General features: G+C 48.5%; 1 protein-coding gene across 1 annotated transcript in view; it reads left to right on the top strand.

Moving 5' to 3' along the window:
* Positions 1–8,130, top strand: part of IL15RA (interleukin 15 receptor subunit alpha) — a 41,379-nt gene extending 33,249 nt beyond the window's left edge. The window contains exons 7-9 of the mRNA XM_015585591.2: positions 455–487; positions 5,656–5,734; positions 7,300–8,130. Coding sequence (XP_015441077.1) covers positions 455–487; positions 5,656–5,734; positions 7,300–7,405 — 218 coding nt within the window. The 3' untranslated portion in view covers positions 7,406–8,130. The remainder of the gene's footprint in view (positions 1–454; positions 488–5,655; positions 5,735–7,299) is intronic.
* Positions 8,131–12,816: the final 4,686 nt, after the last annotated feature.

Here is a 12,816-nt window from a genome sequence, read left to right as displayed (position 1 = left end):
CCCCCAAGGTCAGCAGCCCCCGCCCCTGCTCTCTGCCGCAGCCGCCGGGCTCTGGTCTCTCACCTCCATGCTCTGCCCCGGCGCCGTCCAGCCAGAGAAGAAAGTCCGTCTCCCAGACGTGACAAGGCTCGGTGTATTAACCCGCTTTGCCGAGAATCTGAGTCACGTGTGCCTCCTCTCAGTCCAGAGGACAGAGGACGGCCTCCGCCACCTGGAGTCGTGACCTCTAGGATGGGGGAGCTCTCGTAAGCGGCCTCCTCTGTAAGGGCCCATCTGGTTCCTCACAGCATCTGAACGCCTCGCTTGCTCTTGGCTGCAACGAGCCTGGTTTGCCAGCCGTGACTCTCTCGAGGCTTTCGGATGGGAACCGCATGGTGGAAAGTTTCTCCCGCTTTGAGAGAAATGAGCGCCTTTAGGGCTACGCCATAACTGAGCGGTGATATTCTCTCTGCAGGTGCACGTTCGTACAGTTTCACCGACGTCACGGGTAAGTATTTTCCCTTGTCCCGGCAGCGTCGATGCCCAGGGGACCCCAGTCCCGGGGAGCTGCACGGTCCTGGCCCCTGCCTGCCGTCCCAGCACGGCCACTGGCAGCTCCCTCTGCCACTCAGTGTAGACAGTGGTTTCCATGATCACCCCGTTTCTGGAATTCTTTATTTGCCGTCGCTCCTTTCACCATCCGGAGTCGACGCATCACACCAAGGCCCCGTCCAGCCGCCTGGTTCTACTCAGCAGAGCCGGACTTCTGTCCAGGGCTCATTAGGGAACCGTGAGGGCGGCTGTGAACCGAGGCGACGTTTTGCTGGCACACAGGCCGCACTCCCCCCGCGCGGGGCGTCGGCACAGACGGCGAGCCTGTTCGGATTTCTGTCTGAAAGGCTCCTTTCTACAAAGATGCACACGATGCTGAGGCGAGGAGACGGGCGGGGGGGAGAATGTCCCAGGTTGTCCAGGGCGGACAGAGAAGGATGAAGGGAGGAGGGAGACATATGAGTAGTCGGAAAGGACCTAATATTTTCGTCCGACAGGTTTGCGAGGAACCGAAAATCCACTCTAATTTCACATGGGCGAAAATTATTTCTATTTTCTATTTCCAAGTTTTCCCGCGAGAGAAGGATTTACATGTTTGTGGCTGCATTTTATCGACATCAGTGTCATCTGAGAAAAAAACCAAGTAGCTTTGTATCCAAGCTAATCAGCTCATCAGCAGTTCGTTGATTAGAACGGTTTTAAAAACAGTCACGACATATGCGCAAAAGCGAGACATTTTAGAAGGGCTCTTTGGAGAGTATTTTCGTGGAGACACTGTGGCGTTGAACGAGAGGACATTGAGACAAAAATACGTTTATCATTTAAGGGGAGACCTCTGACTGCACATCCCTTTGCTGGAAGGAAGCGGAGGTGTCTGTGTCCCTTTCAGAGTCAGGCTGTACGTGGCGCGGGGTCCATGATGCCCGGCAGTTAGGATTTCTACTTTCGCTGTTCCGCATTTTGCTTTCATTCAGTGCTCGATCATGGAGACCCTTCCATACCAATACACAAATACCTCGTTCTTTTCAACAGAAATAGTCCCTTTTATGGATCTGCCGCAGCGTATTTAGCCAAACCCCTCTTCGGACACGTGACTGCTTGTAGTCTTTGGCTGTATTACAAAAAGATGATGGTGAAATCTTATATCATTTTGCATATGTGCAAGTATGTCTGTAGGATAAACTGCTACACATAAAATTTGGGAGCCATGTTTCCTACCTAGATTTTCAACCTGTTACGGGCTGTAATCTATAATATGTTTTTTCTAATTCATGTCTTTCATGAGATTATCAGAAACTCACTCCCTAATTCTGAAATGTAATGTAATAAACATTAACTGGACACCTACAATAGACAAAGATAGTTATGTGCAAAAAAACTGTGAAAAGACAGAGATTTAAAAGAAAAAAAACTTTAAATCTTTCATATGTAGGCATAAGAGTTTCTTCTTTCAGGCTGCCTTAATATAAAGACAGGCACGTAAACAGCTAAGTGTAAGACAGAACAAGTCATTATCAACAAGGAGATGAAAACTAGATTTATTTCTTTGTGTGTTATTGAGTTTCATCTGCTAACCAGGTAGAAACAAAAATGGAAATCACGCTAATTTTCTAAAAACATTTAGTGATAGTGCCTTCAAACTATGTCATATATAGTCCCAGCCACCTCAGGTACATGTGGCAGGGGTACACACCGCTCCCTGGGCATCAGTGGGCGCTGCTGTTACCCCATGAATAAGCGATCAGTTGAGCTCATCTCTGTAAGAAAATAAAAATTCCTTTGCCATAGAGAGCGCTCAGCAAGTGTCAGCTTAATGTTTTAATCAGCCCATTGATTCTTCCAATACCATCATATTCGCCTTTTTAAAAATATAAGGCCATAAAAAGATATTACAACTTTTAAAAGTTGCTTTTTTTAGTTCAACAGAAAATGGTAAAGAGTAGATAGCTCAGTAAATATTGAATGAATGAGCAAATGCATAAGTGAATTAGAAGGCTTTAACATTTAAACAAATCTTCAAGAAGTGTGGCTTATCATCCCCTTGTCTTAAATATCTGCTGGCTCCCTTGGCAGCCCTTTTGATCGGTGACTTTATTCAATTATTCCTTCCGCTATCTGGTCTCCAAACGTTGACTAAGCTATTCTTGAAGAGTTCGGATTGTAAAATAAAAGGTGAAAACGTCGCCTCTGACAGCGTTCACACGGCCATGTCCATTTAGTGCATTGGGAGTGAAGAGTTCAGGTTTCAGAACCTAGTGTTCCTCTGTCTTTCAGATCTCAGATGGACTTGCAGCGGTCGATATGAGCTACCTGTGTATCGTTCAGACCCTGTAAACTGATTTCTACTTTGTGCCAGGCATTGTCCTAAGCGGCAGTGAAATGCAGATGTCTCATTAAAAAGCCAATGGCACTTTAAGCTCATGTGCTTCAGCTCGTAGAATGTTTACAGTTTGATTCGATCCATTAAGTATTGACTCAGGACCTGCTCTGAACCCAGCCCTTACGCCGTGCTTAGCACAGTAAGAGACAGAAAATAAGCCACTGCCCAGGAACAATGAACTGACGTTCTTACTTGAAAACTGTTGCCACTGGATGTGGGCACATGCGCACTCTGGTCAGGGTGCCATCAGAAATACGTACTATTCCCCGACTGACCCAGTTGGCAGGTCGACTGCTAAGGACTTACATACTGCAAGTCCCTGTATATTCACTTCTCGGCCTCAGACCCTACACAACGCGCACTGTAGCTCGAACTCAAGGCAGGCAGCTAGCTACTGGCCTCCTGTGCAATAATCCATTTTTTTCTCCTCTCTCTCCCAGACTCGAATCCAGCTCTCTCCTCCACTGTCTCACCAGATGTTTCTCTTCTTTCTCTCTAATCAGTGCACCCCTCGAGGAAACACAGAAGGGTAGAGAACGTTGGCAGCCGATACATTAATCTATTGTTTTAGTGATTCTGGTTTTGATTTCTTTAGGTCAGGATATAATTGAAGAAGAGGCCAAATCATGGACTTCAAATGGCTTTGTTTGTATCATTGGCTCAGGGATCCTCTCCTCGCTTGAGTGAGAGTCTGCAGTTTTTATTCTCATGAAAAAGAAACCGGAAGAAGCATTGTGAAAGTAGAACTATTGTTTACATCAACTTGCCTTTTCCAATAAACCGTGGTATGCAGAGTAAATGCATGCCAAGCCGATTAGTCAACGTGATAAGTTCACCGGAGGCTACAGCCTCTCTGCTAAAACAAAAATATCTCTGGCTTTTAATTGTACTGATGATTAACGTCAAGTCTGAAAAGTCAAAATGTCTTTCACCGATTTCCCATGTTTTCTGTTACTTCTTTGGGAACAACTTATCTGGGCTTATTTTTATTGAATTAGGTGCAGGTAGTTTAATTTTACAGCTTTACTGTTTCTTCTGATTACAGTGTCATTGCAAAAGTGTCAGGAAGAAAACTTTTTAAAAAAGAAAATCAAGATGATCTAAATCCCATCATTATTTAATACTTTCGTATATATCCTTTGAGACTTTTCTGTGCATATGGGCACACGTGACTTACTGGAGATTATTTCTGGTTCATTTTTATCTCAACCAGCTTTTCTCACTTATTAATATATTTTTTCACTTATTAATATATTCTTTCCATATTAATATAGATTCATTTCATAATGTTTAAAGGACGAGTAATATTCCATTGTTTGTGTGTACCACATTTTAACCAATTTTCTAGTGATGAGAAATGCAGATCCACATTTCAAACTTATTTTAAACAATACTTCGCTGAATATTTCTATCTATTCTTTTCCGTTTCCTTAGAATAAATTCCTAGAACTTGAATTAGAGAGTCAGAGGGCATAGCCTTCTCTAAAGCTTTTAGAAAAACCGCACGCGTTTACACTCCCACCCGGAGGAGAGTCTGTGTGCTTCCCCACAGCCGTGAATTTCGCCGGTTTTCAGTAGGGCTGTGTTTCGAAGGCCGAGCTGTGGGAACTATCCCTGCAGGCAAGGCTGTGTCCCTCTGCAGAGGCTTGCCGGTCTAGGCGATGGATGTGACTCATGGTCCACAGTGACACAGCTGCTCCCCAGATGTCCGGGGCTGTCCCTGGCTCATGGGGCAAGGAGGTCATTTTCGCAGAGAGCTTTCACAATATTAAGGTTTACTGGCCAAATCTGCCTGGAGCTTGTTAATGATGCAAGTGTTTTAAAATAGTTACGTTCGCCCTGCCTTCGGGTTACGCTTCCATACGAAGACCCCGCACTGTCCCATTAGTCTCGAATGCTGTCACGGCCACCGGCCCTCCACCCTTAAATTGTCCCGGCACCCCACGCCACGCCGCGCCTCTCGCTCAAAGCACGTTTCTTCCTTTCCCGAAGCATTCCGTCGTTGTCCCCTCATCCGTAAGACCTCTGTGTGACACCTCCTCTTTCTCCTACCGCTCGTTCCTCCTCTGCCATAGAAAGTAGCAAATAACTAACGATGATGACCCTGGGAGAGAAATAGCACCGCATGCTATTGCTTCCAAACCGGGGTTCTGCGAAGCTGCAGAAAAGGGGGCAGCGGTGACAAAGGACAACCGAGGAAGACCCGTGCCGTGTCTATGTTGTTGGCTCTGGGCTCAGCAGCAGGTACTTCTTCCCGCGAAGTGCTGGCCGCCTCTGCCTCACGCTTCCATCCCGGCTTCTGATCTCCGAGGCTCTTATTTCTCTTCCTGACTTAACCCTCGTCCCTGCTGATCGCCATGTCACTTCTCCCGGGGAGGACGAGGAAATGCTGGCTGCCTCTGCCTCACACTTCTGATCTCCGAGGCTCTTATTTCTCCTCCTGACCTACCCTCGTCCCTGCCGATCGCCATGTCACTTCTCCCGGGGAGGACAGGGATCAGGAGCAGGGGACCTGGGATGGTGTGAATGGAGACGGTCTGGACTGGCAGCCTCGGTGGGAAAGGGCTGCATTTTTGCTCGGGTGTAGAATAGAGCGAAGTAAGTGTTGTTAACGAGCGGGTTGGGAAGGGCGGGGAGCTTTCTGCAGGGACGAAGACCGGACAGGCTTTTCGGGTTCTTGGAGGCGAATCCGCGACCGGGCCCGTCAGTCAGCCCGATGCCAGCTTCATTTTCTTCTTTCACAGTGGCAGTCCCCATACTTGTCGTTGTGCTTTTCGGAGCAACCATTGTGGTCATCCGTGTGGTGCGTTGCAGACAATCAAGGTGAGTGGCACGGGGCGGGGGGGGTGACACGGGACACGATTCTCCCTTCCCTCGGAGAGGAGCCGCATCGCCGCGATGCGGGGTCCAGCCCCTCACGGGGAGAGCCCGCTCCCCACCACAGACACGGGCTCCCCCTCGCAGCCCCTTCTGCGTTCCCCGAGAACAGTGTCGCAGCCGAGCAGTCCCTGAGCCAGGCCTGTAGGGCCCTTCACTTTCCAAAGCAGGGCGCTCATCAGAGATGGGGTGGCCTGAGCCTAACTGGTGACATGGGGCTCGTTCACCAGGAGCCACCTCAGAAGGAAAGAATACGCCAAATAACCAGTTTGATGGATAGGGAATCGATTCTGAGGATATAGTCATGAACATATTTTTCTTGAACACACATTAAATGTGGATATACTTTCTTACAAATATACGAAGTTTATTTGTTGAAAATAAACTTTCAGTTACTAGTCATAAAATACTGTTTTCTAAATACCACATCATTATAAAGATTACACCGTCCTTCTGGCCTAACTTTGACAAATGAACATTTCGTGACATGCTACTATAAAGCCAAAACGAAAAATAGTCATCTAAAAACTGACATAAATCTTCAAAAGCTGTTCATGCCATCTCGACCAATAAGAAATGCCATAAACCTCATGAACAGTTTAGAAATTAACAAACTAAGGTTTATATAGTACTCAAAATTTGTCAAAACGATCCAAAAAATGCTGAAACACTGGCAAAATGACTTTTAAAAGGATTTTCAAAATATCATAATCTCCATATACAATGCTATATTTGGAGTTATATTTTTAAGACATGACTAACTATATTCATTGACTATACTAAAAAAGAATCTATACCACCTTTTAAAAGAATAAGACATTAAAAATATATTCTTAAAAAGAGTTAGTAAATGCGATATATACATGAGCGAAAAATATGCTCATAAGAGGAACATATCAATATTCACCGACTATATTAAAGAGATATTCATAAATCTATCTTTAAGAACTGGTGAACCTCCCAGAAGCTCAAAGTGCTTACTTTAAAATGCCTGAAAAAAGCTGCCCACCCTCAGGGGGTGGGTTGAATAACCCCTAGAAGGAACCGCTGGCCCAGACTCGTGGCCCAGAAACGCATCCCTCGACGACAGACGGGGAGACGTGGGACTATGGGTTCCGCCTTCCCGCTCGGTTACTTGGGAACCGAGTCACGTATGCGTCTGTTTATTGAACACCAGGTTCAAAGCTCCATAAATGTTACATCATCTTTATCGAGATTATCACGCCCAGCTTGGCGGGGCTCCTAGCTGCTTCCTCCCGCTCTCGTCCCCAGCGCTGGCACCCGCTGGCCCTTCGGCAGGTCAGCAAGGCAGGAGAAGTTGCTCTAGCTGCACTGGGCGCCTCGTCTGGCGGGCGAGGGGGTTAAAAGTGCCAAGACGGGATTTAGACACTATCTGTGAGTGGAGGCGACCTAAGCTTTTTTCCCGCCTGAGTGTTCTAATAGGGGCCGTTTACTCAATTTGAGTGCGACACGCTCGTCTTTTCAAAACCGTTGAATGATCTGCTTCGCAGGCAGACTTCCTGGACGCCCGGTGTTGAAATGGAAAATATAGAAGGTGTGCCAATGACTGGAGGAACCGATGGCAGAGACGACGCGGAGAACCGCCACGCCGTCTAGGAAACTCCGGGGGACAACCAGGGCCCACAAAAGCTGGAGCGAAGGCGCCAACTCCGCTCTGGCTGCGGGGGACCTCGGAAAGACGCAAAGAGTCGGCGCCGGGGAAAAGCCTGCGAGGATGGTAAAATGTCCTGGCGTCATTTCATCCACTGGGTCTAGCCGAGGTCCCGCCTGGAAGAGCAGGGTCTCCGGCCTCAGGATGGAAGCTGCCTGCCCGCCCCGCCCCGCCCTGCCTCAGGTGTAGGGCTGACCCGAGTCCCCAAAGTCTCAGGCGGTGAAGGCCTCAGGGCTTCCTATGAGGACTTTATTTTCTTACGTTTATTCAGGATAGCTTACCTGCTGGACTGTCTTTTCCGTCCCTCATCCTGCCTTGTGGTTTACAGAGAAAACAAGTATACCGAAAGTTCTAAGCGAATGACCAGGCCTCCCTGTGTCAGGGGGTGTCTGCGAACATGACACCAGCATTTCAGCTCCTAAAACTCCCTCCAGCCGGGTGCTCTGCGCACATTCAAAGGGAGCAAAGAGATATCGTGCTCCATGAATGCTCTCGATTTAAGGATTCGAAAAGAAAACTGAACTCAGTGACATTTTCCATATATATGCATTGATATTTATACTTCCTTGTCTATTATATCGAGATGTTAGATGTTGTGCCTTTTGAAACTGTGCCTTGTATGAATAAAATAAAATGTCTATTTTCAATTTTAAAAACGCACTAAAAGAATCAATGAAAGGAAATGTATACGAGGAAAAAAGAGGAGAAAGAGCTGGAATGTAGAGCCCAGCTTTTTGTAAAAGGTAAAAAAAAAAAAACTCTTGCCTGAAGCTGGATCAGATCACAGTTTTGGAGAATTTCTAACGTGATTTCCACGTGAGAAGCGACGCGTGGCAGGTACACCTGGCACACACAGCCCCTCGCTCTGGATGGTTCTTCTCTTTCTTTGCTGTTTATAACATCTCTAAGAGAAAATCACGGGCCTAACCCCTCCTGCTCATTTTGTAGATGAGAAAACTGAGGCCTAGAGAAGTTGATTTAACCGAGGCCACATGGCTCAATTAACGCCGGGGTAGGAACAGAATTTGCGATGGGGAGAAGGTAGAAAAGGAGCCTTGACTGTAAACGGCTGTCGCCTGCCCCGTCGCACAGCCAGGTGGCCAGGCAGGTGTCACAAGCGTTTGGGCGATGGCATGTAGACAGCAGTGACCAAGCCATACGCTGCCAGGCGCTCTCCGAGAGCCATTCTAACTACTTCGTGTCATCAATTTATACAGTTCCATCAAAAGCGAAGGAAGGGTAGGAATTTAAATGCCTGGTGGTGGGAATTTTAGAGACACACCATTGTCATTATCTGCAGATATCTTTTTGACAAGTAGAAAAACTCATTAATGTGTAAGCTGAGCCATTTTATTCACTATTGGCCTTCAGTACTTGATGAACCTAAACCCGCTTGATTCTTTAAACTTTTTGCTGCTCCCTTCAGCGCTTGACCCTGAGTTTCTAGAGTTTACCATGATCTGGATCCAGTTTGTTCTTTATAAGAAGTTTTAAGAGTTCGACCCTTGTTATTTTCAAAACTAACCTGACAGAAAACACAACTGACGCAGAAAATTGGGGCGATGTTCATTGGAACCAAATTTCGAAAGGTTTCTATGAAGTATAAGAAGGCTAAGTCACAGGCCTAGTTAATAGATTAGTGGTTTGAATTCATCGTTGTCTTTGGAAAAGTGAGCAATGTGACAACTTCTGGGGGCCCGTCATGGACCTTTGAAATCACTGGTTCAGGCCCATCACAGAAGTCTGTGATCCATCAGTCACCAACCAAGTTCAAGTTGGGTAAATTATGCAACAAAAATTAGATCTAAAAAGTTAGATCTAGACATGGAAGCAAGCAGGGTGTGGCCGAGCTGAGGTCTGGAAGGGCCGAGGGTGGGGAAATCAACGAATAGAGACTTTTCTTTTTAAGCCCTGAAAGGGTAAAACGCGTTCTCTTGCCTGGCGGGGCCTTCTTTCCAGGGAAATGTCTAAGTAACCCCTGCCGTGCCCAAACGTACCATGGCCCCACCAGGCGGGGCTGAACACCCGGAAGTAAGAACTGGTTTTCACCTTCGAATTCCCAGAGACCATCACAGGTGCCCTGGACGTGATTAGCAGATGCTAGATCCATAGATCAAAAGCAGACTTTTCTGAGGCAGGGTAACCTGCTGTCAGGCAAAGCTATAAAGGAGGTGAGATTTGGGGGTGCTCGGCCACTCGTTGCTCTGCGTCCCATCTCCCCAGGCTTCTTTGACAGTCCCAAAATGCTGCCTCAAGTTCTGTACCTGTCCTCCATCTTTACACACAAACGGTCACCGAGCAGAGGTCCGGCTTGGGAAGGCACAACGTGACCTGGAAGTGAGAAGGCCAGATAAACAGTACGTAGGGATCCGGGGTGCACCTCTCCTGTTGCCATCAGGCCCCCCTTCCTGATCCCTCCCCGTCACCCCCTTCCAGGGGGCTGCCTACCCGAGATCACCAGCATCACCGCTCCCCTGTCCTATCTGGAAGGCTCAGATTCGGCCCACCTGGGGAGGGTCCTGCCAACTGACCCGCTAACATGCTACTCGCGCCAATGATCTGCTGCTGCATAACGAACCACCATGGGTGCGGAGGGCCCGCCGGGCTCACCAGGCGCTTCGGTTTCATGGGCCATGAACTAGTAGCACTCGTTGGGCTGCGTTCAGTGAAGGGCTGGGCCGAGCGGGAAGGTCTAAGATGCCCAAGCCTTGCCACGTTTATTCGTTTATTTATTTATCTAAGATGACCAAGCCTCACGGCGATGTTGGCCCCTCGGGGCAGCCAGACCGCCTACGTGGTGGCTGAAAGGAGAAACTGCCCGGCCCTTGAAAGGCTAAGGCAGCGCCTGGCACATGCTGTTCTTGCTGCATTTTATTGGCCTGCATATTTGAGGCATATTTTCGATGTAATGGAACTTGAGTTGAAGGATGGGTGTGATTTGATAAACAGAAATTGGCCAAGAGGGTTATAAACGAGGGGAATGACAAAGGCAAAGACACAGACAGGAATGCAGGTGACGAGTTCAGAAAAGAAAGAGGCAGGCAGTTGGGAGGGCTGAGGTAAGAAGAAAGGCAGAAGTCAGATTGTGAGGCACGGGCTTCTCTTCCAAGCCCTGTGGTTACATAGGACATTAGCTGGGGTTCCAGGAAGATCGCTCGGTCACTATGTTAATCAAACCGAAACGAAAGCAGCCTTCGAGAGCAAAGGTCTCGCGGGGACTCAATGCAATCAGCAAAACCATTGGGCCTCACCCCAGGTCCCGGTCCCCTTCTGGTACGAGTCATCACCATGAACTTAGATGGTTATCTAAGAGCCAGGGCTGTTTTGTCACCTCTCTGGGCAGAGGGCCAGAGCACTAATTACAAAACAAGCGTGTCATCTTCAAAATCCCCTTCGAGATCAATGTGATCGGAGGGGACCTAAGCCGCTCCGGGACCTACAGGGTCAGGGTCGCCTGGGCTGCACGTGGCCGATGGTGTCTTCGGCATGTCCCATGGAGCCTCAGAGGCTCCGGAAGCACTTTGGGGTGGTTCCCCAAGAATTCCAGTTGCCACTCCGGTCCTATTTAATTACAACAGCTACATTCTTTAATCGGGAGGAAAATGTGGTTTGAGGAGTGTCGTGTCTGAACAGGCCTTCTGTGCTTTCTGTTTTTAACAAACGTGGGTTTTATTTTTTATTCGTTTCTTTACTTTTTTGGAGCGTTGTATCTAACTGTTCCCGTGGTGGCCGTGGATATACCGTGGGTTTGGGGATGGCGCTTGGGTTTTAACCTAAGCTCTGTTCCATGTGCCACAGCGTCACTCTAGAGCCTGTTTCATCATCTGCTTCTCCATTGGCTGCGGTGACTGAATGAACTAATGTACACACAGTCCTAAGTGTGTACGTGGAGGAGGCACTTAGTAAATGCTGAATTCATCTCCGAAGCGGGACCTATTTATACCTCGGATACCTGGCACCAGTGGCTGCCCATTCCTCTTCCTCCTTCTCCAGCGAGCCCCGGTATTTTACATATTTATTCTCTTCTGCACAGCCACGTGCATCAAAGGAAGCTGAGCGCCTCTCAGCTTCCAGGAAAGGAAACGGATTACTTGAAACCATCCTCTTTGCTAGTGCCTGGCGTAGGAACGGGCACGTGACCCGAGGCTGACCGCTGAGATCTGAGGTTGGCTAAGGACCCTTCTGGGGATGGTTTCTTTGCTTCTCAGAGAGCAGAAGACAGGCTTTCTTCTGACGGCGCTGCATCTGGACACACTGCCCAGAACGGCTGCGAATGGCTTGTTGCTGGGAAGCCGGCCTGGAGCAGAGCCAAGGCTGAGGATGGCAAAGCCCCTGGCTTCCTCGGCAGGGCGCCAAGGTGTCACGGGCCTGCAGCCTGCCCTCCTCTGCAGTCTGGGTGAAATCATGACATTTTTTGCTCAATGCCTGTTAAAGAGTTTTGGTTTCGGGCTACTCACAGCCCTAAATGTCCTGTTCTGAATCTGGTCGTTGTAAGTGGGGCTGTTATGACAGTCCCTAAAATGAGGAAGTGCTGGGCGGAGGAGGCAGGACAGAGGGTGGTGAGGTCCCTAGGACTTTAGGTTCGGAAGCCAGCGTCCCTTTATTATGTAGTTGCGAAACGACCGATTAAAATGGTATCTGTTTTACGGTGGGTCCAGATTAGAGAAATGTAGTCTATTAGTAAAATTATTACTTAAAAAGTCCAGAGCCACTGAACCCAGTATGTTGATGTTGTGTTGGCTATTTCTTAGGGCCTTCAGTAAGCTCGTCCTTTAAAAGACGAGCTTGGGGCGAAGGTAGAGGAGAAAATCCGGCTTTGCTAAGAGGTCTTCTCTGCCTGCAGTCCGAGTCAGACTGACGTTCTGATTACAGCGAGAACCCGCAAAGGGCTTTAGGCAGGAGGGTGACATGATTTAGTCTTCATTTTAAGACTGCGTGTCTTTTCACACGGAGAATGGAAGACGTGGGCCAGAGAAAGAGGGGCCGAAGGCCAGGAACGATGAGAGGTCTAGGAGGCAGGACAGATGGACAGAAATGGGTGGATTCAGGACACATTGGAGGTAAAGTCAAAAGAACTTGCGTGGTGGTGCCAACTTGAGAGGGGGGAGGGAGAGAGAGGCGAGGGACAGTTGGCGGGGGAGGGGCGGGGGGGCGGAGGGGGGAGGGGGGGCCGTCAGGAGCTGCATTTTGCATGTTCAGTTGCAGCAAACGGAGCCCCAAGCAGAGAAGTCAGACAGCTCCCTCTCTCTCTCTATCCCGCCTCGTAGTCCAGGCCACTAGGAATGTAAACTAAATAAAACCACTGGTGCGGAGGAATCTGCGGAACAGCAACCACCGGCTCCCCTGGGGAACCCGG

The sequence above is a fragment of the Pteropus alecto genome, unplaced genomic scaffold (genome assembly GCF_000325575.1).
Source record: "Pteropus alecto unplaced genomic scaffold, ASM32557v1 scaffold11, whole genome shotgun sequence".
NCBI lineage: Eukaryota > Metazoa > Chordata > Mammalia > Chiroptera > Pteropodidae > Pteropus > Pteropus alecto.
Note: the sequence above shows the minus strand (reverse complement) of the source record. Positions and strands in the feature narration are given on the sequence as shown.